The following is a 25,086-nucleotide window of genomic DNA, read 5'->3' as shown; positions in this document are numbered from 1 at the left end:
TAAATTCTGAATGTTCATTTCTACACTAGCCATCAATGTCTACACATTTTTGTGCACTTACATTATCAACAGAATGTGAAGAAATATCATTTTTAGTGTTTTGTCCATGTATTGTGTTGAAGGAATAGCTACACAAGTTAGCATGCTAACCAGTTGGCCCAGGCCCATCCTTTCTCATACCACTCTGTAGTGGCAGGAGTCCAATATTGAAGCTCAGGCCTCTGGAGGTTGGTGTTGATTGAAGTCCACTTCTTGTGCTTCGTGTCCCCGCCTGAACCCGCCTTGTTTTTGGTTGTCCCTGATGCCAGAGTCCTGGTCGAAGTTGCTGCAAAATGCTAGCTGCATGGCTAACTGAGCTAACTGCATTCACACTGAGCGGGTACTCTGCTGATATGCTGTGCCACTGCCTGTTTGGACAATAAATTCAAAAGGTGTCCAATTCGTACACACAGCACCTTAAAGTGTCTTCGAATCTGGAATTATTTTAAGAATTTACTCATTATATGTAAATAAGCCTGAAAGTGAAATGTGTGTCTGTGTGTCCTGTATGTAAATATGTGAAAATCATTTCTCAACTCACAACACAGACATAATAAACTGAATTTCAAAAATACTTTCTGCCACACACACACACACAACATCAACAGTCAACACAACACTTACAGTACTTAAACACTTTAATTTTCTAAGAAGACTGACAGATATTTCCAAGCAGAAAGACATGTCACAAAGAAACACTGTGGAATAAATAAACAAATAAATACATGAATAAATAAATAAATAAATAACAAGTACAAATAGTTAAAAAGGTACAGGGAAAATAAAACCTATAGAAAAAATAACAACGTCACAAGACTAACAGCATCTTACGAACACAACAGCTGACCAGACAGCTAGGTAAGTACAGAACCAGAGAGAGACAAGTACTATGGCCACGAAGGTTTCAGTGGCAGCCATGTTGGATCCACAGTCCTGTTCAACAGGGGTTGTAACAGGAACACAGGAAGTATTCAGCAGACTGTCCCATTAGCCAATTTAACAGGGGCACCAGAGGTCACTTGAAAACTAATATCTTTACCATCTTAAATAGTAAGTGCTCATGTGTTTGCATAGAGCCTACCATCATTCAAGAATATATTTTGGGCTGTTATAGCATGCAAATTGTTAGTGGGAAGCATAGACTGTATAAAGAAGGGAACGTAGCCACTGGGTAAGAAATGTGAAGCCAATGTCTAAGTGCATTGAACCTACATTTTTTTCTAATGGCCAGCTGGGGGCAACGGTTTCAAAAAGAAGTCTGATTGTATAGAAGTCTGTGGAAATGACCCTACTTCTCACTGGATTGATTAGCTCAGTAAACATTTTCCTAATGGGTTTATGCACTCAATCTCTACGTTGAAGACTAATTAAATTAAGAATGATGTTCATTTTAGTAAATTACAGTCCCATTTGAAGTTAAATAGATGTTAAAATGGGGCAAGCTTTAGGAACTGGCTACCTCGTAATTGACAAATCCCAACCACAATGCATAGTGCTCTCAGTCAGATCCACCCTCTCATCCAAATGTGAACCATTCTGGCAAAAAAAAAACAAGACGACAATGGCTTTAATGCCAAACTCCATGCCTCAAAATGGCAGTCCAAAAACCGATGGGTGATGTAACAATCCCAACATCTGCTCCCTTTACACAGTCTATGGCAGAAACACTACTGTCACACTCTCTATACTGCCACTCCATCATACACTGCTTGTAGACTACTTGCATGCTGAAGAAGAGGTATGACGCACTGGGGCTCATGAATGATTGTTTGTTCTTAAAGCTCGACAGCTAACAGGAAAATCTATCAAAACCTTTCAGTGTTCAATTATTAACCATATGAATTTTCAACATGGTGGTGCACTTGCCTTGATGACATTATGACAGACAGTGTCAAACAATTACAGTCAACACAAGTTTGTTCTAGTGAAGCAGGCTGTGCTTCTATGACTCAGACTTGGGACATACTATACAATAGGTAGGTAGATTGTAGTGCTCTTTAATACATTATACATCACATTTGCAAGTGAGAGTACATTTTTTAAAATTATTTTAAACTTTTAATCTCCTTTAAATACACTTCTTTAACATTGTATGCTTCCTAAGTTCACTTTTCATCTGTCCCACATTCTGGCTTCAGGGCATTGCCTTTTCCAGTAAGCCAAAGTTTGGAATAAGCATATACATCTGAACCACCACTGGGTGGGTTGATGTGCAATTAGCCAGCATGCCTCTGGAAGCACATACAGACAACTATGTATCATAGCTGCACCTCCAACGGTGAACTGAGGGAGTGACCTTTTGATTACACAGTGATTTTGATGACAAACAGATTTACTTTTGCTTGACCGTGGGGTTCCTTTCTAATGGACAAAGTATTTTTGCTACATATTAAGGTTACAGGTCAAGGAGAGCAAATAAAAAGCTTTTACATATCCAATTTTTACTTCATTTATGATGTGAAAACAGAAGATGTTAATCTTTTCATAAGATTTTCAGAAGCTTGCCTTGAGGTCCTTGAATACTTGGTGCTTTGAATAATTTTCAGGGGCTGTTACATCAACTTATCATTTTACCCAAACATGTCAACTTTCCATTTAACATCAAAAAACCAAAGTCTCCAATGAAGCTGCACTGAAGATGTAGGGGAAGTTGTGGATTCCTACTGTATACAGCAGCTCTGTCCGTTGGCATCTTTGGAGCGAAGACACAATTTAGCTTTGTAGTTTTCCAGGTACAGCAGCTGCTTGGAGTTGAACGCTCCACGACGCTTCCTGCCAAACATAATCAAAACAAAAATAATGTTTCTGTTGCTCCAACAACAGGTGCGTGTGGAATTACAGGGATGACACAGAATACAGTGCGTGGAAAGACAGAGCAGTTAGTTGTACAATCAAGTAAAGGGGAAAACATCAGAATCACTGTTTAGTACTCACAGTCTGATGAAGTGCACAGCATCCTCATATTCCATCCCACACTCAATTAGAGCCAGTGCCACCAACACGGGAGCTCTGAAGACAAACAACAAAAAGATGAAAATGTACAACCATCTTTGGACAACACTTCTATGGTCCTGTATGAAGTACAGCCTTTAACTCAGAGTGTGCCTCTAACTTTATCAATTTAATGACATATTTTACTTTAGACCCCTGTAGCTATAGATCAAAGAAGAGCAGCAGTGGCTGGCAGTGTATTTGGAAAATCCAGTCAGAATCAGTGTTCCTTTGTTGTCCCACAAACAGGGACATCTGTTTGCTCCAGCAGCCAAAGGATAGTAATGTTACAAAAAAGAATAATGACAGTAAAAAAACAAACAAACAAACAATATAATTAAAAGGTAAGAAAGAAATAGAATGGACACGTACATACATATAAACATAGTATTGTATAAAATTAACATGTAATTATAAACAGTGTGGCAGCGAATTGTTATTTACAAATAATGAATATGGGTATTAAAAAACCGACCAGATGGTGAAAACCAAAAATGTGAAATGAGTTGTGTATAGCTGTGCTGCTTAGTGCAGAGTGAAGTCTACTGATCTGATACTCTGCATTTTTCAGGTTATCATCTGAATTATCAATTATTAAAGTTCAGAATTCTATTTTGCATTCTAAGGCGCCCGAGTAATTGTATTACATTCTGCACCTCTGGTGCATACTTACCGTCCTAATCCAGCGACACAGTGCACAGCCACACAGCTGCCAGGCTCCTCTCTGAACTTCATCTGCAGTAGGTTCAGCCAGTCATCAACCACCTGGTCTGGGGGGGCGGAACCATCGTCAAAGGGCCAATCCTGGAAGACAGACAACATACAGGTAAAGTATACACCCCCTTGGATGTTTTCCCCATTTTCAAAAAGAATAACAACAACAACAACAAAATGAAATCTTTAACGTCAAAGTGAAACCTTGTTGTTTTTAAACCATTCCTGTGTATTAGCAGTACTGAAATGCCTCTTGACACTTTGGATTGTACATGATTTATGAGAGCTTGCCAAATGATTCCTTCATCTATTGTCACCCCAGGGAATTTGTACTCATGAACTCTTTCAATGTCCACAACATCTATTTGTATCTGTACTTGAGTATTTGCTTTATAATTTGTTTTGTTCAAATTTAATGATAATCTATTTCTATCAAAGCACTTTTATGTAGTGATAATCTCTAAAAAATGTTAAGAGAGTCTCACCTGAACAATAAATATGTGTATCATCGGCAAATAATACCAGCTTCAATATTTTGTATACTTTACATTTGCCATTAATGTACAGAAAAAAACTGTTTGGAACCCAACAGTGACCCCTGGGGGACACCACAAGCCATGTCCAAACACCTTGACAAAAACTCTCCCAACTTCTTATATGTTGTCTGCCACCTGGATAACTTCTTACCCAATTCAATAATATACCCCTGATGCAACATCATAACAATTTATTGATCAGTATTCCATGACTGATTTCTCAAATTCCCAATTTTGTGCCAGTAAATAATGTTTTAAGTACGTTTATCGATTCCTCTCTCCTTACTGGTCTGTATTCTGGTTTCTTGTCCAGGTAATTATTATTTTTTTTTTTAACCGTGATATTATTAGTAAACTGTGAATAATTTGCATATTGACTTGTTTTCTATCTCATTAGTGAATATGTTATCTATTATAGAGGCACAGTAGGATGCCACTCTACTGGGTGTGGTAATTTGGGGGGGGATCAGCTCATACTGTACATTGTGTTGATGAATTCTTTTCATGTCATTTCTTGTTTATTTTTTGATTCAACAGATCAAGATTGAAATCCCCACAAATGAAAAGTCCTTTTCAACTTATTTTTGAAAACATTTCCTCCATTAAGAAAGTTTCACTTCTTGTCAGTAAATGAGTGGACTGTATCTATGTATGTCACTTACGAGGACTTGTATGCCTTCTTGTTCCACTGGTGCTTTGTCATATGTAGCAGCACACACTCTCACCAGGGTGTTTACTCCATATGCCTTTAGATCCTGCACGTCAAAACAAACTTGTCATGTCAGTGTTGCTTCCTCTAGAAATAAAAGATGAAGAAATGCATGATGGACATAAACAAAATGAACAGAATGTGTTTTACATTACCTCTATAAACCTTCCCAGTTGTGCGTTGGTGGGGTTGTGCGTGATGAGGAATCTCAGACAGTCGTAAGTGATCTCCACTGGAGCCGGTCGGTTCATTTTTAGATTTTTAGAGGTTTATGAATTTAGAAAAAAAGATCAGAAAAGTACTGTACTTCAAAGAATGGAGTTACAGACAGAGTCTTTAAATGAATTTCAGTGAAAGAATTCTGATTTTTCTAAAATAATCTTATTAGAAGAAAAATTAGGCCTTACAATTCACTAATTAATACACCTAAATGATTAATCAGAAAATGAAGTAAACTATTCATTTGATGGTAAAGAGTAGTTTGAATAAAAAACTAAAAAGACAAGACAAATTTCTTGGTTAATCAAAAGGAGGATAAAAATCTGAACTTTTCTTGGCAATGAATGAAAAACTAAAATTGGCTTGGTTAAAAACTTAATCTAAATCTGGCAGGGTGGGATCAAAAAAGACTAGAGAGGCGACACCCAAAGTTCACGAGAAAAATAAATCTAAAGATGGATAAAAAGATCTGTCCTTTCCTTCTTTCCAATCTATCAGCCCATTCAGAAAAGACTTGTACGAATCAGAGTAGAAGTTTGAAGGAACAGCAGGAGAAGAGAAGAGCTGTGAGGAAACTCCCGGGATAATACCGAAGGATTCCCTACTCCCCAGGACAAGTGACAGGCTGAAGGTTGGCTTGTCTTCATAAAGGTTGAACAGGAGGGCAGTACCTGTGAGGAGTCAGATGGTCATTAATATTATACACCATTTCAGCAAACCTAACTAAAAGTATACTTCCATAACATTTTTTTCTCATTACTTTATTATGACTGCAATCTTTCTGTCCGCTGTGACGCTACTGTATTTGTGATGTTTCAGCTGATAAGCATAGACAGTTGGTATTTATATCAACTCTGAATAAAAGCACCTTTCATCTCTGTTGTCCAAGAACTATAACGTGGTTAATATTCGTGCTACATACCTGTGGTGAATGGCAGTGTTTGCCCCTAGCTGGTTTATCCTGTTCACTTGTCCACAATAAGCAGCAGGTGCTGGGCTTGGCAAAACTCCCCTCCAAGCTTCGCAAACGCCATACATGTGCAGCCTGAGGGACACAGAGTAATGGATTGCAAGGAGAACGTTTATCCACTTTGCCCTGCATTAAGACACGGGACAGGGCTGGAGCAAATCCTGGTGATATACTCACTGTGATGAGCGCTGAGGAGATGGATCATTGAGCGGACACAGGAAAATGTGACGGCTCCGGGATGTAGACACACCATTGATGATGATGCTGCTGCTTTCCTGGGTCCTGGCTGACAATGGCCCGCTAGCTTGCTGCTAACCTGCGGCGTAATGCAAAATTATGTTAAAATTATTCTCAGCTATGTCACCTCACACTAGCCGCTCCTAAGTTATTACTAATGTCGCGCATTTCTAATGAGAAAAGGACAAAAAGGTAGCCATTAGATAACGTGTAAATAAGAGTATTTAACAAAATGTAAATGTAGATGACGAAACAACACGAGATAACGTTATCTTCTACCTGATCCCACACGGCGTTTGGCGTGTCAACACTTCAAAATAACGGGACGTACCAGACCTGTGACGTTCAGCTAGCTAAACTTTATCCATTAACAGGGATCTGATTTTACACCCAGATTGCCGACAGTAATTCATATTGTTACATTATCATTGTTTTATTTTATCTACCCATACACAACGATGTTAATTTAACTATGTTCAGGATCAACCCGCTTGGTTGTTAATGCTGGCTAGAGCGATTTTCTGACATTTGCTATATCGACGGGAGCCAACTAGCTTAACGTTAGCTGTGTCCAAAGGCACATTAATCAATGTATATACAACACAGGTCATCACCCAGTTCAAGACACAATGTAAGCACATGATTTAGAAACTACCTCACTTGACTAATCATCGACACAGTCTGTCATTACAGGCTACGCTGCCAGCTAGGTCATATAAAAACAGGTCAACAACCATTTACACAGCAAGCTAACACTTACAGGCTAACGAGAGCATTCGCCGGTTTTTATAGCAGCCAGATGACAGCGACTAAAGCGGCCCTGTTAACTCGTGCAACATTAGCTTCACACCGTAATTCCAGTTGTGGCAGCGAAGTCAAACCACACACGAATGAATAAGCTACTTACACAACGCAGTACTTTCGCGAAAAATCCAGACGCTTCTAATGACACAGAAGGGTCTGCGAAGGAGACATGTTGAACAGAATGTCGAGTGAGCTACGCTTAGCTGAGAAACTTCCGGCCTCAAACTCTCCAGAATAAAAGCAATCACAAAATACACATTGCCCTGTTCTGAAAACTCCTCTCAACTTCCGGTATTATTCACCCCTGTTAGTTTGACTAATGTATAAAAATCACAGTAAAAACATTGGCTGAGCACACTGTTACTTCACATTATGTTGCTTTATTTTATAAAACAATCAATGTCAAGTATTTGTACATTTGTCCAGACATGTAAATTAAACTATTTATCTATTTATTATTTATCAATCCAAAACTAAAAATTCAATTAAAAAATTCAGATATTCAGATTTCTTGGTAGCATTTGTATGATGTATAAATCTGACAGCAGATAAATAGTTGTGGCTGTACTTTAGGCAGATGTTGAAGTCACTGCTGCCATCTGGTGTTTGCACACAACAGAGTAACTCAACCAAGATGGAGCTGCATTGTACACTGCCTGGCCAACAAAAAGGTCACTCTCTAATATTTCATTGGACTGCCTTTAGCTTTGATTATGGCAGAGATTCGTTGTGGCATTGTTTCGAGAAGCTTCTGCAATGTCACAAGATTTATTTCTGTCCAGTGTTGCATTAATTAATTAATTAGTTCACTGATTAGTGGTTTTCTTAAGGCTACACAGCTGTTCAGTCCGAGTCCCTTGAGTTCCCTTTGCATTGTGCATGTGGAAATGCTCTTTCTGTCACTATTAAACATAGCCCTGAGATCTACTGTTGTTTTTCTACAATTTGATTTAACGTTTAAGTAACCCTAACCCTCTTTTCCGGGATATGTCTTTAGACATGGTTGTTTAAGAAATGAGAAGCTACTCATTGCACCAGTTGGGTTTAAATAACTTGTTTCCAGCTGAAAGATAATCACCCATGCAGTAATTACCCAATAGAAGGCTCTTGCCTATTTGCTTATCCAGGTGGCAACTTTTTTTCTGGCCAGGCAGTGTATGAATGTTGAAGAAACACACAGAATGGCACTAAAATCCCAAGTTCCCTTAATAGACTGAATTCCTGTGCACTGTCAGTCTGCCTGCTGTGCTCAGATTATAGAAAAATAATAAATGTGAGGGGGGCAGGGGGGGAAAGGGAGCCACCAATTGAGCTAGTGCTGGCGCCCAAGGTGAGCCATGTTGAATCTTGTGGCCGGCCAATTTTCGCCTGCAGGACCCACTTTGGGCAGTTTTGTTTTGAGTCATCGGGGACATGGACCTGAGTCAACCCAAGTCACTGTTTTGATGACTAAAACGTTCACTCAAAAAAGAAAATAAACAACCCCAGACCGGGGGTGTCAAAGTTAAAAACGGTTCAGTTGTTTTGGCCACATTGATTGTGTTGTTAAAATCTAATATCATGGCTGACTTGGAAGTTAAAGACTACACATCTGAGGAATTGTGTCTCAAATCAAGTCACTACTTAAGACATAGTGCCTCAAATGATTTGTCTGTGTTCATTTTATGTTTATAGTTTAATTTGGTTTAGTTTAGTTTAGTTTAGTTTAGTTATTTTGAGTAGCTGTCAGTATTTTGTTGTGTAAAAGTGATGCATTTTGTTTTGTTGATTCAGAATATATCAAGAAGTAGCCCAAGCTTTGTCTTTATTTTATTACTTGACTTGCATTCACTAAGGACTCGATTAGATCTGGACCAAATGACTTGAGTCACATGTCTGGTTTTGAGGAGGCTTGCAGCTTTTATGTTTCTGTAAGCCTCTTTTTGTTCTATGGTTCAACACAGAAGGCGGTGTTGCTGATGTTCTTTTCATAAACCTAAAGCTCGATATTTACGCTTTGACCTCTGACTGTCAGCATACTGGTAGGACAACATTTTCATCATTGTTTTAAATGACAAAGATAGGCTCCACCCACAGTATATACTGTTGATTGTTGTGGGGTTACACTTTCCACCAGAGTTTCTCTCATTTTTTTTTTTTTTCACTTTGAATAAACTGTTGAAACAATGAAACTGGTCGATCCACTAAATGCATTCAATTTATGTGCCATGGAACACATCGCTCACTGTAAAAACACAGTTGCATGAATCATACAACAACAAAGAGGGTGTGGGTGTGGGTTTTCTACCACACACACACACACACAGAGGGAGACAGAGAGAGAGAGAGAGAGAGAGAGAGAGAGAGAGAGAGAGAGAGAGAGAGAGAGACCGCAGGCATTCTGGTTGGCAAGGATGGATTTTCTGCCTCCCTGCTCGACAGCACATACGTGTCTGTTTCTTTACTTATTTATAAGGTGTTGGGTTACAGGCTCGTAGGGAGTGAAGTTTCCCTCTATCCCGCACACCGACAAGATGGGACACGCAAAGTCTGTGTGTGTGATGACGTAACAGCTGCTGAATCTGGTTTGGCAGGATTTCTGAGGGAAGGGCGAGAGAGCAGAGACAGACACAGAGAGGGCTAGGAGCCGAAAAGTTTGAAACTAGTTTTTCCTTCACTGTATTTAACTTTGCTGTTGTTGTATATAAATCTTCTACGGCTGGTGTGGCGATACCGGGTTTTGGCGTTTGAGCCGGGTTTCAGCACGAGGTACGTTTCCTTTTGTTTGGTTTGAGTTTATCACATGCTTAAAGTCAGGACAGTGAAGAAGAGATAGAAGCCTACTGTGTGTCAATTTAACACAGGCTGAGCTACAGTAGTTATTTACACTGAAACAAGATGGATACAAGTTGTTATTAGTGACAACAAAAGGAAGAGCCACCATCATTCCACCTTTGAAAAGAAAACAATGGGAGAATGTTTCCTGTTGCTATGACTAAGACAAAAACTGTGTGGAAAAAGAGTGGAAAGATATTGAGCAATCAACACGAGGACACAATTCCAAAAGGAAAAATACGATCTTCATATAAACTGTACATTCAACACATGAACAAGGGCCTCTTGGAATGTAGCCCTCTTTAAAGTTAAACATTTCCACACACTCGTGATACATCAAGATGGTATGCACTTGGTTTTGTGGTGATTTCCTGAAATGAAAACAGTTGCCTGAACATCACAGTGTAGTGTGGAATATCTACAGTATATTTGGCCACTTGACACAAACAACACTTGTTAACTGCATGGTACCAACAGTTACTGTCTGATGGTTGTTAATAAATACATCCATCCAATTCAGTTGTCGATTGAAATGGTCTTACGGCAGGCGTCAAGGCCGCTAGATGGCACTTAAGGACCATATATGATGGTTAAGAAAAAGCCAATGTCAGAGGAAGCCCAATTGGTGCAAAACTATAAAATCATATTTATCATGATAGAGGCCGTGGCAATAGACGGATCCAGAGTTTCAAGTGTTAGCACTGAAAAGTCCACAGAGCTGAGCCACTCCTATTTTTCCAAATCTAAATATTTTACTCTTTCCTAAACAGTGCGTGATCCTGCACTGCTCCTGACACCATACAGGAGTAAGGATGGTGGTCCCATTTGGATTTTATTAATCTTTATGACCAGTAATGTGGTGGGTATAAAAAGAAAACAGGGCAGTTAAGACTTTTATGTACAATTTCAGTGAGAAACCAACCAAGAAAATATATTGTGCAGAAACCGTTTCCTTACATAACTTGTGTGGCCTTTGTTTTGGTTACCATTTTCCCCCCTTAACTCCAGGTTTGACATTTGACTGCAACAAATAGGAACATATGCAATGAAATACTACATTAGATACACACTGGTAAATAAAGTAAAGGTGCAATCTGTAAGAATTTTTGTTTAAAATGTTCTAAATGTAACCACATTTATTAACAGAATACCAGGAAATAACAGTTGTGATGTTATGTCAGAGACATATATGTACTGTGTTGCAGAGATATCTGCTCAGGTCAGAATGCCAATCAGGTAGCCTGAAAACCTCTTCTCCGAGCAGTGCAAAGCTTCTGTACAGGCGGATTAAGCAACACTCACACGTATGGCTAACTGAGCTGACAAACGAACAGTATTCAAAGTCATGAATCTAAAGGGAACACTGATGTGCATTGTTTAATTTTTGAGGACAAAACGACTTGGTCTAATGTGCGTAAACTGTCAGCGTAAACCAAAATCATCAACCCATTGAGGGTTGGATTCAAAATCACGCTAAAAACCTGGATCAGAGCATCAGTCAGGTCCTGGACAGTCTATGGCAGTACTTAGTGGAAGCTAATACACAATACATGACGTCCCATAAGAACTCAATTGGATTTATATCAGGAGAACAAGACGGCCAGTCGATGGCATCAATGCCAATCCAGGGACCAATCCACTCCTTTGCACTTTTTGTCACTTACAAAGTTATTTGTACGAAAGCAGGTGAAATTGATTCACAATCACTTGTGCTTCCTAAATTTGACAGAATGATGTCCCTGAAGTCCACCTGACTTTGTGTTATACTGTGACGATTAAGTGTGCCATTGATTCTTTTTTTACGGCAGACAGAAAACAGTTAGCAGCATGTAGCCTTTACTCTGGTGATATCCTGCTGCTATTCGTTGGAGTATGAACTCAGCAGCTGGTCAGTACTGACATATTGGACCTTTAATGTCTATTTTATGTTGTATCATGAAGATACAGTACTAATTGTACAGAGCCAAACACAAATTACTTTTGGTGTTATGTTCAGAGAAATGAAAGTTATTCAATGCGACAAACTGACAAGAAACTCCAGCTCATACAAACGTGTGCACTATTCCTTCAAAGAGCGGTGCAAACTGGCCAGGACAGAAAGAGAAGTGGGAGGACCCAGAGGACAGCTGAGCAAGTGCATAAGAGCCTTTAATTTGAGAAACACAAAACTCACAGGTCGTCATCATGCAGCTTCATTAAATCATACCCGCAAAACACCAATCTCAACATGAACTCTGACTCCAGGATGTTGTTCCTCTACTCAGAGTAGCAAAGAAAAAGGAATGTCTGATATTGGAAAAAATAAAAAGACTTAGGAATACAGGAGAGTGTTATGTAGGGAGAAATCTAAGTTTGAGGAGTTTAAATCACATACAGTATTTTCCAAATGTACATACTGATTTATCCATCAGCCTGAAGCCAGCTAACACAGAAATGAATTGTCCACTCTGGAAGAGATGAGATGAGACAAGGTTTCTAGCTACCGGTACCTCTCCAGGCAAATCGGCAATTTGCAAATGTTTTCATACAAGCCCATGCAGGCTGGATGTCAGTCACCAGTTTCAGGTGAAGTTATTTGCATCTGTTGGCATGGGCGAAATGCCATTCAAAGATTTCACATGTAATTCTGCTATGATTTATCTTTTTTTTTTTTTAATCTTGTCAGTAACCTTATTTTCTGTCTTCCTCTCTTTCAAAGGGTGCGCTTGTTTTTGTCACCCAGGCCGGTGCAGCAGCAGGGATGAACTGGTCGGGACTAGAGAGTCTGCTGAGTGGAGTCAATAAATACTCCACAGCGTTCGGGAGGATCTGGCTGTCCATGGTGTTCGTGTTCCGTGTGCTGGTGTTCGTGGTGGCGGCGCAGAGGGTTTGGGGTGATGAGAGCAAAGACTTTGTGTGTAACACTCGCCAGGTAAGATGTCTACCTTTTAAGTTAGTGGAATTAGATGGCACTCAGCTTGTGGCGCTCAAAGAGCCATAAGAATACGTTAGAGGTAACACATTTTTTTGTTTTAAAGAAATGTGCTTCCGTCTTAGGACACATTTGTAAGATTTCCCGTGAGACCAGAAGATTGGATACTCTAAATCACCTCTGTCTCTTTGTTGAATTACTCTGTTAGGCTCGCATGCTAATGTTTTAGACATGTATAGAATAGGAGGCAGTTGGTAAGCAATGAGTACTTCCAGTGAGATTGTGATCTAAACAGAAAGCAAATGCAAAGTGCTGACTTTAGTTTTGCAGCTAAAAAGTTGTCCTGTGGAAATGTGTTGAAAAGTGCTGCACCTATCCCCTGAAAAATGCTGCAGGTTTAGATGCATTGTAGCTTTTTACCATAGAAGCATTATAACCTTCATCAGCCCCCGGCAGCACCAGTGGCACTGTTTTGTATTTATCATTTCATGACATTCGCATTAGCTATGGTACAGAATAAAAGTATTGCCTCTTCATATCTCTGCTTCTTGTGTATTATCTCTAGTACAAATGTGATAACCTATACTATCGCTCATATATATATATATTCATATATTTTTTTTTCCAATTTGAGAAATCCTGGTCGTAAAAACAGAAAACTATTGCACTTACTTGTTTGAAAAGAATCTTTCACTTTGTTTCCAGCCTGGCTGCACCAACATCTGCTATGACCACATCTTCCCAATCTCCCACATCCGTCTGTGGGCGCTGCAGCTGATTTTTGTCACCTGCCCTTCTCTGATGGTGATGGCTCACGTTAAATTCCGCGAAGGCAAGGACGCCAAATATGTGGCGCTGCACCAGGGCTCCCACCTGTATGCCAACCCCGGCAAGAAGAGAGGCGGGCTGTGGTGGACCTATCTGCTGAGTTTGGTCTTCAAAGCCGGATTCGACACATCATTTCTTTACATTCTGTACCGGATATACCACGGATATGACTTGCCCAAGTAATGCTCGAATCATTACTATAGAAAGATAAAATCTGATTATCTACTTGATTTCTATTTACTTCTGTTCTGCCTTTAATCCTCTCCACTCTTCAATTTCAGGTTATCCAAGTGCTCCCTGGAACCCTGCCCCAACACCGTCGACTGCTTCATCAGTCGCCCGACAGAGAAAAAGATCTTCATGCTGTTCATGGTCGTATCCAGCGCAGTTTGCATCTTCATGTGTATCTGCGAGATGATTTATCTCATCGGCAAGCGCATCGCCAAACTGGTAAGCGTCCGCCATGAAAACGAGAGGCTTGTGTTCGCGGATCAGCACGAGCTCACCAACATGGCCCCGCCAAGGTCCCAGTATCGTAAGACTGATCCGACGCTTGGAGACAGCCAGATCAGTTTAAACAAGAGGGAGAAGGTCAAAGAATTTAGCATAAGCACGACCTTATAGCACTCAGAGGCCACCAAACGCAGGTTGTTTGAATGGATGGTCACGCAACATGAACACAAGTTACTTGATTAAAATGAACCAAAGGACTAATAAAAGGAGCGATCCCTTGTATCGGGATCCTGCGACACACCTGAACATGAAACTTTCATGACTCTCTGTTGGAGGAATCTTCAGCGCTGGCCAGCTGTATGTTGCAGAGCATTATTAAAGAGGGGTTTAAGTATAGTATTGCTGTGTTTGGATATCACACATCTAGCTTTACTGTAGGTCTGATCACATTATGGCCCACTATCCAAGGAGAAATGTCCTGGAGCCGGTGGGACAGCGCTAACGGGATCCGATGTTGTGCGTGATGGCACTGTCCGGAGATTAACGATCATCAGTCATCAACAATAAGCCATCTTAAACAAATGTAACGCATTTTTGTAAGTAATGTAAATTGGTGCACTTATTATCTTCAACACTCTTAATAGCTTTCTTAACTGTGTGACGTAGACACAGATGGTGCTCTCTGCTTTTATCTTTCTCCTAGTGACAGGACCAAAATGCTGCTTGCTATGTGCTGAGCAGCTGCCTCACAGGACGTGTTTTCCATCAATGTTTAACTCTTCATCACTGAGCTGATCAAACAGGATCTTCTATATCTTCTTCTATAGCTTCTAATTTCCTGCTAAGGGGGCTCAATAGACTATATTAATGCAGTGGCCATTGTCCATTGCCATATCACTCAGGGTGGGAAGCTCAGATGTCATAGCGCACTGCTGTGTTCAAGGTTGAAAGTCCTATCAATGTTGAGAATCTGACAAATTGTTAACTTTTCCCTGCCCTCTCATTGCTATGCAAATGAAAGGATGATAGTTGGAGAAAATCTGGAGGGACATAGCACCATATTTCAAAGTAAAACAGCATATTTAGTGAATAACATTAGCTTCTGTTAGACAACAGCTAATAGTAGCATTCAACCACTACCTAGCTAACATGTTTAATAGTGCTATACAATAAAATAGTAAAGGTGTAAAATAATACTTAAATATCATCGCACATCTTTGACACACTTATTTAATCCTGGAAACAGCACACACTGGATGTAAAGGTAACGCCAATGACGAAGTGTGGTTGAATGCTAATGTTAGCAAATGGGTATCAAATATGCTATTCTACTACGAATCCCTCCAGATGTTCACTAGCCATTGTCTGTTCAGTTTTGTAGTTTCCCTACAGTTATATGACTTGCAACCTAAAACACAGGAACATTACACTATTCAAGCACCCCAGTCTGAGCTTGATGTCAGAGAAAAATGGACACTGTGTGAATACTGTCTATTATGTGAAGGGAGAGAACCTGAAGCTGCTGTGTTGCTGTACAGGCTGGGTTAGATCCAGAGACACAGGGCAGGCTACTTTAGCTTTGACTACGAGTCAACTGGCATGTTATCATGTCGTCCAATAGTTTTTTTTAAGACTTGTTTTTTATTGACCCTTATAGTGCTATATTTAATTGCTTGTCAAATAAAAAATGCTGATCAAACTGTCTTGTCTGTTGTTATTTCTAGAGGGGTCTTTTCCAGGGTTTTTCCTCCCAAATAGGGTCTGCAAATAAAGAGTAATATCAGTGACAGTTTTTACGAGAGAAATCAAAAACTATATCTTATTTAGCTGTAGATGTGGATTTAAAAAAAAGGTTGTATTAATATTGTATACTGAGTTTTTCTTATTTCATTAGAAGAGCAAATTAGAGAATATGTCCAGAATTGAAGTTTAAAAGATTACAAATTAATCTTTCTGACAGATTCTGATATATTTAATTGCAGCTGTTGACTCATCTTGAACACGGTCCAACTTGACATAAATGAAATAAAACATAGCAAAACAGTACCTCCTGTTTAGACTCATTTTGCTAGGAAAGCCAAGTGACAAACTGAGCTACTTGCTAATGGCAGCTACAGAGAGTGGCTACCACCAACATTCTGGCCATTTCTTGCAAATTACACCTCTGAAGGTGCAATGTCTGGTTTTAGGGTAGACATTTTAATCAGAAAGCGAAAGAGCTCCCTGAACAAGCTAAATACACAAACTCTTTTTTTCATGAATGACTAAACTGACTGAAACAAACTGACCTTAAAACGACAACTCAGGGTCATACTGTTTTACTTTGTCTAGGTGCATTTAATCACAATTTTATTCTAGGAACATGAAGCAATGTACACAATCAAGCTTATAAAAAGTCTGTTTAAATATGTATAATCAAAATCTGTCTAACTGAATTCAGTTCCACTCAGTCGTCACTTGGTGGCGGCATTCTCCATGTTGAATATAGTAAATATCCCAATATATGGACATTTGGGGGAATTCGTCTCAAACTTCTAAATTGTGCAGTGGATTTATGAACACATATTGGTTCTGGGTAAACCAACGAGCCTTGAACGCACCAACAGGGTAAAAAAAAAAAAAAAAAAGTAATAATCATGCCAGCGGCGTGCATGACGGGCTCCGAGCAGAGCTGCTCATGTTGACTGCACAGGTATCCTGCCATGTGGATAACAGCCTATACAGCTGCCCTCCAGTTCCTCTCGAAAACTACTTCACCACTATATGTGCCATTTTATACATTGCCAGGACTTTACTGCTAAGTAAAACGTGTGCTCCATTATGTCGTATGAAAATAGTTTTTAAGATAGGGACGTTTATTATGTCAACTTGTCTTACTTGTCTGATGGTCTGCTGTTTTTCCCTTTCGAGCCTTTTTGTGTGGTGCAGATTTTTCTATACACAGGAAGCAACTGGACCCACCGCCGGAAAACAAATGCTTCGACGAGGATGGGATTCGAACCCACGCGTGCAGAGCACAATGGATTAGCAGTCCATCGCCTTAACCACTCGGCCACCTCGTCTGTAAAACCTCGCCAATCAGAAAAATGTCGAATCACGATAGATGTTTTCGATTAAATGTAATTGCGGGTAGATTAGGTGTTAGCATTAGCATGACATTTGATAGGCCTGTAAATCGAAAAGCAACAGGCTGTAGCCACATACTGTACTGTGTATACTTCTGTCCACAACAGGGAGCTAGAGAGCAGCAGATTCAATCAGGTATCGTATCCATCTAATAATGTAACTATTTAAGTGGGCCCTATTTTATTTGATTAACATGTCAAACGTGATGGCGTAATTATTTTCCTAGTTATGTAATAATCTCATCTAGACCCTCTTACCCTGCAAGAGGCATACAGTAAGTTTCATGCATAATGTGGATTCAAAGTTTTCGTAACATATCCAGATAATGTGTAGTGAAATGCAACATGGTCTATTCCTGGTGTTGTGCTTAGAGAGCAGTGTGTAAGAAAGATCTGAAGGTACCATATGCACATTTTGATCAAATGAGATTAAACAAATTGACCCTAAAGGGCGACAAGTTCATTCTGTTTCAATTTATTCATGTTCGATGGACCCTGCTACCTTTTTAGCTCTGAACATGGTTCTTGGGGCCTTATTTGCCCCTGAGAGCAGCTTGATTGTTCAGTACTGGATGAATACATATTTGAGTTTTGTATTATTCCCTCATAATATTGTAAATATCAAAATGTAGTGTAGATTTCTTCTCTAATGCTACATAGTGCCCCTTTAATATGAGGAATATTAAAATAAATAAAATACAGATAGAAAATATCTTTGGTCATTCAAACTAAATATTATTTGCAACCCACTGCTGGAGCAGGTGGGACCTTGTTATATCATATACTATATATTATCCACTTTTGCAGCTGTGCCAAATTTAATTGATATATCTGATCAGGAGCTGGATGGATCAGCTGTGACTCAGGTCCGTCAAACTACATTTAAGTGTTCTAGTTGATTAAAATAAATGTGTCTTTTATTTCATCTAAATCATGGTTGTTGTTTAATAACTCATCTAAGCAAGTATGTAGGATAGTCTTGTGTATGCGTGATGTAGTAACTGCCCCGACCTCCAACCACAGATAACCAAATAATGTGACCCTGCTACCTTATCAGTGTGTCTTGAGGTGTGAATCACATGGCAGAACACAGACAGAGGGGATCAAACATTTATTTACCCTTATTAAAAGTTACAATAAAACCATTAACATCTTCAAACAATAGCAAAATAAAAGAGAACCAAAAGTATTGGCCAAAACATATTTACAGAGACAGTTTGCAGATAAAAAGCTCACATTTTATACACAATCCCAACCCCTGCGTCATAAACTCTGAAATGTGAACACTGCAGTACTCAAGAAGCTTGAATGTGGTTTTTAGCCAGAAAAAAAGAATCAAAATGCACAAAGAAAGACGTAGCTCTTTTTCCACCTCCCCTCCTCGATTTTCACTTTTCTATACATGATAAAATACTTGGAATTTGGGGGTAAAACATAGGAATGTAGAATTCTAAAAATTAATAAGATCATTTGAAAAGGTTTGTGTCCATATAACAGTCATTTCGAAAGTGAAGGAGATGGTCTGCACCGCACTGCTCCGCAACGGTGACAACTTTTAGATCCCAAAAAAGATGAGAAAGAAAAATAAAATGCTATAGGGCTGCCACGCTGTTGAAAAAAAAAAGGATGCTTCTCCATGAATTGGGAAAATAAGTCAGTATTCCTGATTCGCTCCACATCCAATCCATTACCTTCGCCGCACGCCAGTCTCTGTGCACCATGAGGGGGGTGACACAAGCCGACACTTTCATCATGAGAGGGCCCGGTGAGATTCCGTCTGTCGAAGAACTAATAAAAGGCAGTGAACTGGTGGTTGAATCAGCAAACGTGATATATCCTTTGTCTTCTTTTGTAGTTTTGTTTAGAACTTTAAGAACGTGGCACAAGTCTCTCATATATATATTTATATACTTTAATCTTGGAAAATCAGTTCAGGTGCCGTTGGTGGGGGGGGGGCTGTCACTCTGCGTTGGCCTCGCCCTCGGATGCTGCGGGTGTCGTGTCCTCGGCGGGGGCGGCGGCTGCGGCCTCCTCGGCGGGGGCAGCCTCTGTGGGTGGGGCCTCCTCCGCTGCTTTGGCCTCTCCTTCGGGTGCAGGAGCGGCTTCGGCGACAGCCTCGCCCTCTTTGGCCTCGGTGGCCGGCGTCTCCTCTTTGGCTTCATTGGACGCGTGGCCGTTCTCCTCGGGCTTGTTGTCCTCGGTCGTTGGGGAGGTGACCTCCTCTTTGCCCTCCTCGCTGCCCTTCTTGCTCTTTTTCAGGGAGATACCCTTGAACTTGAACGAGTTCTTCAGGGAGAACTTCTTCTTCTTCTTGCCATCCTTGGCGGCCTCGCCCTCCACCTTGACGGCCTCGCCCTCGGCTGCAGGAGCGGGCTCAATGGCGTCCCCGGTGCCGGCCTCGCCCTCCTTGGCCGGTTCAGCGGTTCCGTTCCCGTCCGCAGCAGCCACTTCCCCGTCGGGCTTGGCTGACACATCGCCGTTGGTTTTGACGTGGCCGTTCTCCTGCAGAGAAGAGGAATCATTAGTCGTGGATTTAAATAATTGAACTGGGTCAAATTAAACACAACACACAAAAAAAAAAATCACGCAGATCTACAGATGGATCAACTGTAGATGAAATGCGGAATTATACTCCAAATAAATCTGAGGAGATCTGGCATATGACGGATTAGCATTAGCCCATTTACTCCCAACAGTTAATCCATGTTATACCTGAGGAAAGCTGCTTGTGGCTGTGACAGTGGGCGGGTTCAACATCTGTCTGCACGCCCCTGGACACAAGGGGGCAGTAGAGCTGCATCTGAACCTGCAGCACAGCCCGTGAGCCGGGGAACAAAGGAATCCCCACCGAACCTGGTTTCTGCTCCCATCCAACAGCTGCAGCACCCCTCCACCACTGCTCCCCAACACAGCCTCACACCGCACAAACACACGGCCCGTTTGTATTTCAGCGATCCTACATCACTCTCAGTAGATGAGTTTTCAGGCGTGCATGGGTCGAGTTAACTGTGTGTGAAGTGGCGCCCCGAGCCACCTCGTTTGACTTCCAACAATCTCCAATAAACCATCGCATGTGGGCACCGGGGAACACGTTTTATATCCGCAAAACTCACTGAATGTAGTTAATGGACGCACGCGCGGTCGGGCGCCTGGTCGGCGGCTCCGCAGAAGGCGCCTCCAGCAGCGCCACGGAGCGCAGTCGCATCGTTCGCCTCGCATCTTTTGTTCGACGCCGAGACCGACTTAATCTCCCGAGCACGGCACCAACTCATGACAGAAAACCGGCTTCAAAAACGCACTTCGACCACAATCTGCCCTTCTTGCTTAAAAAAGATGTGCGGCTAACTCGCCCCCCGTGGGCGCAAGCAGACGAGTTAACAAAAGGCGGCGGGCTGGTGGTGCGCGCCGAGCGGGGACGAGCACGGGCACACTCGACGGCTCTGCTCTGCTGGAGGTCCCCTCCTGATGCTGGACCGCCTATCTTAGCTGTATTTAAACTCATTTTAAACTTAAGCCATGTGAACAGCAGGGGGGTGGTGGATCTGATCTGAGTGAGAAAGAGCAACAGCTCGGCTCCCATCGCCTTGGCACCCATGCTGCCAGTGGGCGTTGGGTGCCATGTGGCTCCCCGCTGACGCTGCCCCATCTCGGGCCCGTTTCACTCACCTGGCCGTTGGCTTTGGCAGCAGCTGGGTCGGCGGCGGCGGCGGCTTTCCCCTCGGCAGCTACTCCACCCTTGGACAACTGAGCTCCCATTTCTCTTCCCCGTTAAGTGATGTGAACAAAAAAAAAAAGAAAAATCGTAAAAAGTAAAAACCTAGAGGAGTGTTTTTTTTGTGGAGGTTTAAAATTCCAGCTCTGGGATGGGTAAGATGTGGCCCCCAAAAAAGAAGAGGTGAAAAAAATCCGAGCGGATCTCCTGCTTCCTTAGTAGGTCTGGAAACGTCAAGATCCCCCTTCTGTGAGTGCGGACCCCACGGCGGCTGAGCTCAAACTAAAGGATGTCGGCGAGAAGACTGTGAGTACTTCAACCGCGCCTCAAAATCGACCCGAGCCCCCTCCCATGGGCGTGGCGGGCGGCCTTTGTCCAATCTGCAGCCGGGAGGGGCGGGGCCTCCTCCACCCCACTGTCGCTGCAACAGTGTGCTGATCAACTGGACCATCAGACTTTTCCACTGTTTCAAGACAGATTTGGGCATTTTAAACTTGTCTCATAAAGACGATTAACAGTTGTTTCAAGAAGCTGGGCTCTACAAGGCTCTACGATCATAGAAAAGTTCACTGTAATTGATTTTGTAATGGTCAAACAGTACTATGAATATTATAAATAGACCCTCACCAGACCAGCATGTCTGCAACAAAAACAGTTTGACGTCATCAGGTCTAAAGGAACTGTTTAAAGGTGGACTGTGTAGTTTTGGGGAAGGGAGAGGGATCTTCGTTGGCTGAATTACTATGCCAAACTACCTCGAACAGCAACACAACATTAGTGTTGAGTTTGCAAATGTGTTTGTATCATCACCTCATTAATACTGTAAATATTAAAATTCTAAGTTTAAATTTCTTCTCCAAAATGACGTACTGCCCTTTAAAATTTGCCCATGTTAGAGTGAAGCATCAGTTTTGAGGCTGGACTGCTCAGAGCTCAAAGAGACACCCAAGCAAGCTGAATGACACACACGGTTCTGGCTGGAGAAGTCTGGGAACCAGCGCGGAAAACTCGGGAAAACTCCAGTCTTCCATCATTGTTTCATTCGCTCAAAAAACACTTCTTATCAACTTTCACATCGTGTGTTCAGGAAACATCCTCAGATGATCCTTGTGATCTGACGTTTCTGCACTGAAAACAGTTGAAGAGAGCGACGAGGAACCACTGATGGGCTCTGAGTGACAGGCCCCGGCTCTCAAAGAGTAAACTTGTTGCATAACGTGCGGCCGGCTCTGCACTCAGTGTGGACCTTGTGATGGCACTGGGGCTGCTTTGTCACTGACACAGACAGGGAGACAGTGAATCAGCCTGTCAGCCAGTAATGAGGTCTCTTGGCCAGATGAGCGAATCCCACGATTGCAGCGATGACACTGCATTTTTTGTGTGTGTGTGTGTGTGTGTGATTTATTTATCTGAGAGTCCAATGCTGATGGGTCCCTCTTGTGATCCGACGAAGTCAGGGGGTCGTATGTTTTAAGCAGAGTTATGAGAGCCAGTGGATGGCTTCCAGGCATGGGTCAGGATCGCACATGCATTTATATATGCCAGCTGCCTCGTTTTCAAGCCGTTACTCTTGATTCTGGCAACCTTAACCAAATTATCCCTTCTTCCCCAACAACAGGGCCCTCATTTATCCCGCAGATGAACCCGTGTTAACAAAATGCCACTCTGACTGCTTGTCATCTCCGTATGACTTCATTAAGCGGAATTTACGATTTCCTCTCATTAAAGTATGCTTCAGAGGCATCTCTTTATGGCTCCATACATCCGTCATTATTTCCCCCGGTCCAGTGGCACACAGATCGACCCCCTCCGCACATGCACACACTCACACAAACATGTCACGACCGTGGTATGCTAGGCATGCACGCACCACCCAGAGAATGATCTCCATCCATTCAGTGGGCCGAGCTTCTCACAGTGGAGTGCACCCCCAGGGGCTCCGAATGTGCAACCCCAACCCCTACTAGTCAGCCACCAATACACTCCCCCAGACTGAGTCAGGAAAGAGAACAACATATTTGAAAGACGTCTTTCACCCGCCAGCCTCAGCATCCCAGTGCATGTACAGCTCAGTCACAGCTTTGGAATTCCTTGTTGCCCTCTGATGTGGGACGTCTTGAATGGGGCTGTAGTTCTGACGAGGTCTGTACATTGAAGTTTTCACATTTCAAAGGGATGTGTCCCGTTTGAGAGTTGTTCTCATAGCAGGGCCGACTTCTCAGCACATTTACTGAGGGGGAATGTGACACAGTATCTTTTGCACTACTGTACTTGAAGGGGCTCCTCGTAACAGTTTGTAGTAATTTACACATATAAATCAATCAACGCTTGTTGAGAGTTGTAACTTTATGTTATCATAAACGACTTTACTTCGTAAATAGCTCGACTTGATAAAAGCGTATGCTAACAGGCCAGTTGTGTATTTGGCTTATCTCGAGCTCATACGGTCTGTGCAACTCAGGGGGAGGCACTTTTGTCTTTTTCAATTTAAGTGCGGACAGTGCACTTCAGATTGATGGCATACCACTCTCATGTCTGTTTGTTAACATGGTGCGAGCGTGAGCAGTTATCTTATGCAAGCATACACGCTGGATTCAGATGTATAAAGACAGGGCCAGGGAGCTGTTTCTAGGTTTAGACTTTGTGCTGAGTTAAGATAACTGGCTGCTAACCAGGCTGCAGCTAACAAACCTGATTTTCTCATTCAGCCTCAATCAACAAGGTGCATAATCACACACATACATCGCCTGTGTCAGCGCAGACTGAGCCTTTATTATTTTCCCTCCTCACCAGCTCAGTGTCTAATATGCAATTCAGTATGCACGCGCACTTGAAGCACACACATCATCACGGTGACAAGGCCCTGATTTCCTTGAGTAAAATGAGACTGAGGCTGGAGGACCTCCTCTGGACTCGGCCTGCCTACTTATTTCTGTCACGTTTGACGCGGTGCTTCTTCTCCTAGCTAGTCAATGCCCCTGTTTGTGTGGTTGCCCATTTTTCATGCCCTGACACAGGATGAGCTCTCAAATCCCACTAAAAGCCTCCATTGTCCGTCTCTCTGCGAGCCAACTGATGAGCATCACAAGTAGAAAGAGAGAAGAAGAAGAAGAAGAAAAGAGAGAGAGCCCAAGAGAGACAGAGAGAGAGAAAACATGTCTTGGGGATTAGTTTAGCATAAAGTAGTATACTTGGGCATATCAGCATGATGAATATGTAATTTCTCAGGGTTCCTCCGCAATTCATGCATACACAATTTCAAAAACAAGAGTGCAGGCTGTTTCCTGAGTGCATCCTTCGTGGTTCGTGAGACATTGATGATTGAAAATTTGTTGCAGCTTCTCACAACTCATGGCCCGTACCTCAATACCTAATGTGATGTCATCCTGTGACGCATAGTCAGACAATAGTTGTTTTTTGTTTTTTTTATAAGAAATAATGTGAGAAATAAAGTTAGCAATAAATGGATTATACTGTATACAGTCACATTATACCGTCAAAACTAAAATATTTAATTTCGGTGTTTCACAAACACAGATGTAACACTGAATGACGCTAAAAAGTGGCATCTAAGCAAATGAAAGCAAACATTTGCATTGCCAAGCACCCATTTACGAGGAGAATCAGATGCAGAGTCCTCCTCACCCCCATGAATAAGGGTGCGTTGACTTAAAAGAAAGCCCTTTGTGATGCTAATTCATTCGATCAACTGGCTTATTGACTGCAAAAAGGCCCTCACCAGCAGGAAACCACAAAGCTGCACATGGTGGCCATCTTGACCAGGAGCTCGTGCAGATGTGTCTATCTGCTGGGGCTCTCAGCCAAGCTTGCATGTTCGACTCGCCCCATTGATGAAACTGACATTGCGGGGGAACTTGGAAGTGCAATGCAACCTATAAAAATATGGAGAACAGTCATCATGCTGATGTGTGCAGATGTGCCTCACACACACACACACACACACACACACACTGTTCTTCCACCTCTTTCTTTTTCCCTGTGCCTAAGGTGGCAGACATGATGC

General features: G+C 41.9%; 3 protein-coding genes and 1 non-coding gene across 7 annotated transcripts; 1 reads left to right on the top strand and 3 right to left on the bottom strand.

The window, feature by feature from the left end:
- Nucleotides 1-661: 661 nt before the first annotated feature.
- Nucleotides 662-7,436, bottom strand: LOC119004681 (protein tyrosine phosphatase type IVA 2-like). Of its 3 annotated transcripts, none has more exons than XM_037071812.1 (8): nt 7,323-7,436; nt 6,356-6,494; nt 6,131-6,253; nt 5,145-5,879; nt 4,943-5,035; nt 3,704-3,834; nt 2,974-3,048; nt 662-2,811 (listed from the first exon to the last, which is right to left on the bottom strand). In XM_037071812.1, the coding sequence occupies exons 4-8, from the start codon at nt 5,238-5,240 to the stop codon at nt 2,700-2,702; spliced, it is 507 nt and encodes a 168-aa protein (XP_036927707.1). In that variant the 5' UTR covers nt 5,241-5,879; nt 6,131-6,253; nt 6,356-6,494; nt 7,323-7,436; the 3' UTR covers nt 662-2,699. The 3 variants fall into 3 exon arrangements, with proteins under 3 accessions (XP_036927707.1, XP_036927708.1, XP_036927709.1); XM_037071813.1 differs by lacking the exon at nt 7,323-7,436 and adding an exon at nt 7,176-7,312; XM_037071814.1 differs by lacking the exon at nt 7,323-7,436 and adding an exon at nt 7,071-7,145.
- On the top strand, nt 3,734-15,949 carry gjb9a (gap junction protein beta 9a). 2 transcript variants are annotated; one of them, XM_037071811.1, is made up of 4 exons: nt 3,734-3,856; nt 12,732-12,944; nt 13,650-13,951; nt 14,054-15,949. In XM_037071811.1, the coding sequence occupies exons 2-4, from the start codon at nt 12,774-12,776 to the stop codon at nt 14,394-14,396; spliced, it is 816 nt and encodes a 271-aa protein (XP_036927706.1). In that variant the 5' UTR covers nt 3,734-3,856; nt 12,732-12,773; the 3' UTR covers nt 14,397-15,949. The 2 variants fall into 2 exon arrangements, with proteins under 2 accessions (XP_036927706.1, XP_036927705.1); XM_037071810.1 differs by lacking the exon at nt 3,734-3,856 and adding an exon at nt 9,600-9,967.
- A 1,256-nt stretch (nt 15,950-17,205) lies between these two features.
- On the bottom strand, nt 17,206-17,287 carry trnas-gcu. Its single transcript has one exon. It is a non-coding gene; the product is annotated as a tRNA-Ser (tRNA).
- Nucleotides 17,288-18,446: 1,159 nt separating this feature from the next.
- On the bottom strand, nt 18,447-21,371 carry marcksl1a (MARCKS-like 1a). Its single transcript, XM_037072477.1, has 2 exons — nt 21,017-21,371; nt 18,447-19,852 (listed from the first exon to the last, which is right to left on the bottom strand). The coding sequence occupies exons 1-2, from the start codon at nt 21,104-21,106 to the stop codon at nt 19,310-19,312; spliced, it is 633 nt and encodes a 210-aa protein (XP_036928372.1). The 5' UTR covers nt 21,107-21,371; the 3' UTR covers nt 18,447-19,309.
- Nucleotides 21,372-25,086: the final 3,715 nt, after the last annotated feature.

The sequence above is a fragment of the Acanthopagrus latus genome, chromosome 16 (genome assembly GCF_904848185.1).
Source record: "Acanthopagrus latus isolate v.2019 chromosome 16, fAcaLat1.1, whole genome shotgun sequence".
NCBI classification, from domain to species: Eukaryota; Metazoa; Chordata; class Actinopteri; order Spariformes; family Sparidae; genus Acanthopagrus; species Acanthopagrus latus.
The sequence above is the reverse complement of the archived record's forward strand: the minus strand, read 5'-3'. Positions and strand labels throughout refer to the sequence as shown.

Excerpts from the sequence above, each read along its gene's own strand:
- LOC119004681 (XM_037071812.1), bottom strand. The coding sequence starts at position 5,240 with ATGAACCGACCGGCTCCAGTGGAGATCACTTACGACTGTCTGAGATTC. Across the intron at positions 5,036-5,144 it reads AACTGGGAAGGTTTATAGAG|GATCTAAAGGCATATGGAGT; the intron begins GTAATGTAAAAC and ends TTTGACGTGCAG. Across the intron at positions 2,812-2,973 it reads GCTGTGCACTTCATCAGACT|GAAGCGTCGTGGAGCGTTCA; the intron begins GTGAGTACTAAA and ends TATGTTTGGCAG.
- gjb9a (XM_037071811.1), top strand. The coding sequence starts at position 12,774 with ATGAACTGGTCGGGACTAGAGAGTCTGCTGAGTGGAGTCAATAAATAC. Across the intron at positions 12,945-13,649 it reads TTGTGTGTAACACTCGCCAG|CCTGGCTGCACCAACATCTG; the intron begins GTAAGATGTCTA and ends CTTTGTTTCCAG. Across the intron at positions 13,952-14,053 it reads CACGGATATGACTTGCCCAA|GTTATCCAAGTGCTCCCTGG; the intron begins GTAATGCTCGAA and ends CTTCAATTTCAG.
- marcksl1a (XM_037072477.1), bottom strand. The coding sequence starts at position 21,106 with ATGGGAGCTCAGTTGTCCAAGGGTGGAGTAGCTGCCGAGGGGAAAGCC. Across the intron at positions 19,853-21,016 it reads CTGCCAAAGCCAACGGCCAG|GAGAACGGCCACGTCAAAAC; the intron begins GTGAGTGAAACG and ends TCTTCTCTGCAG.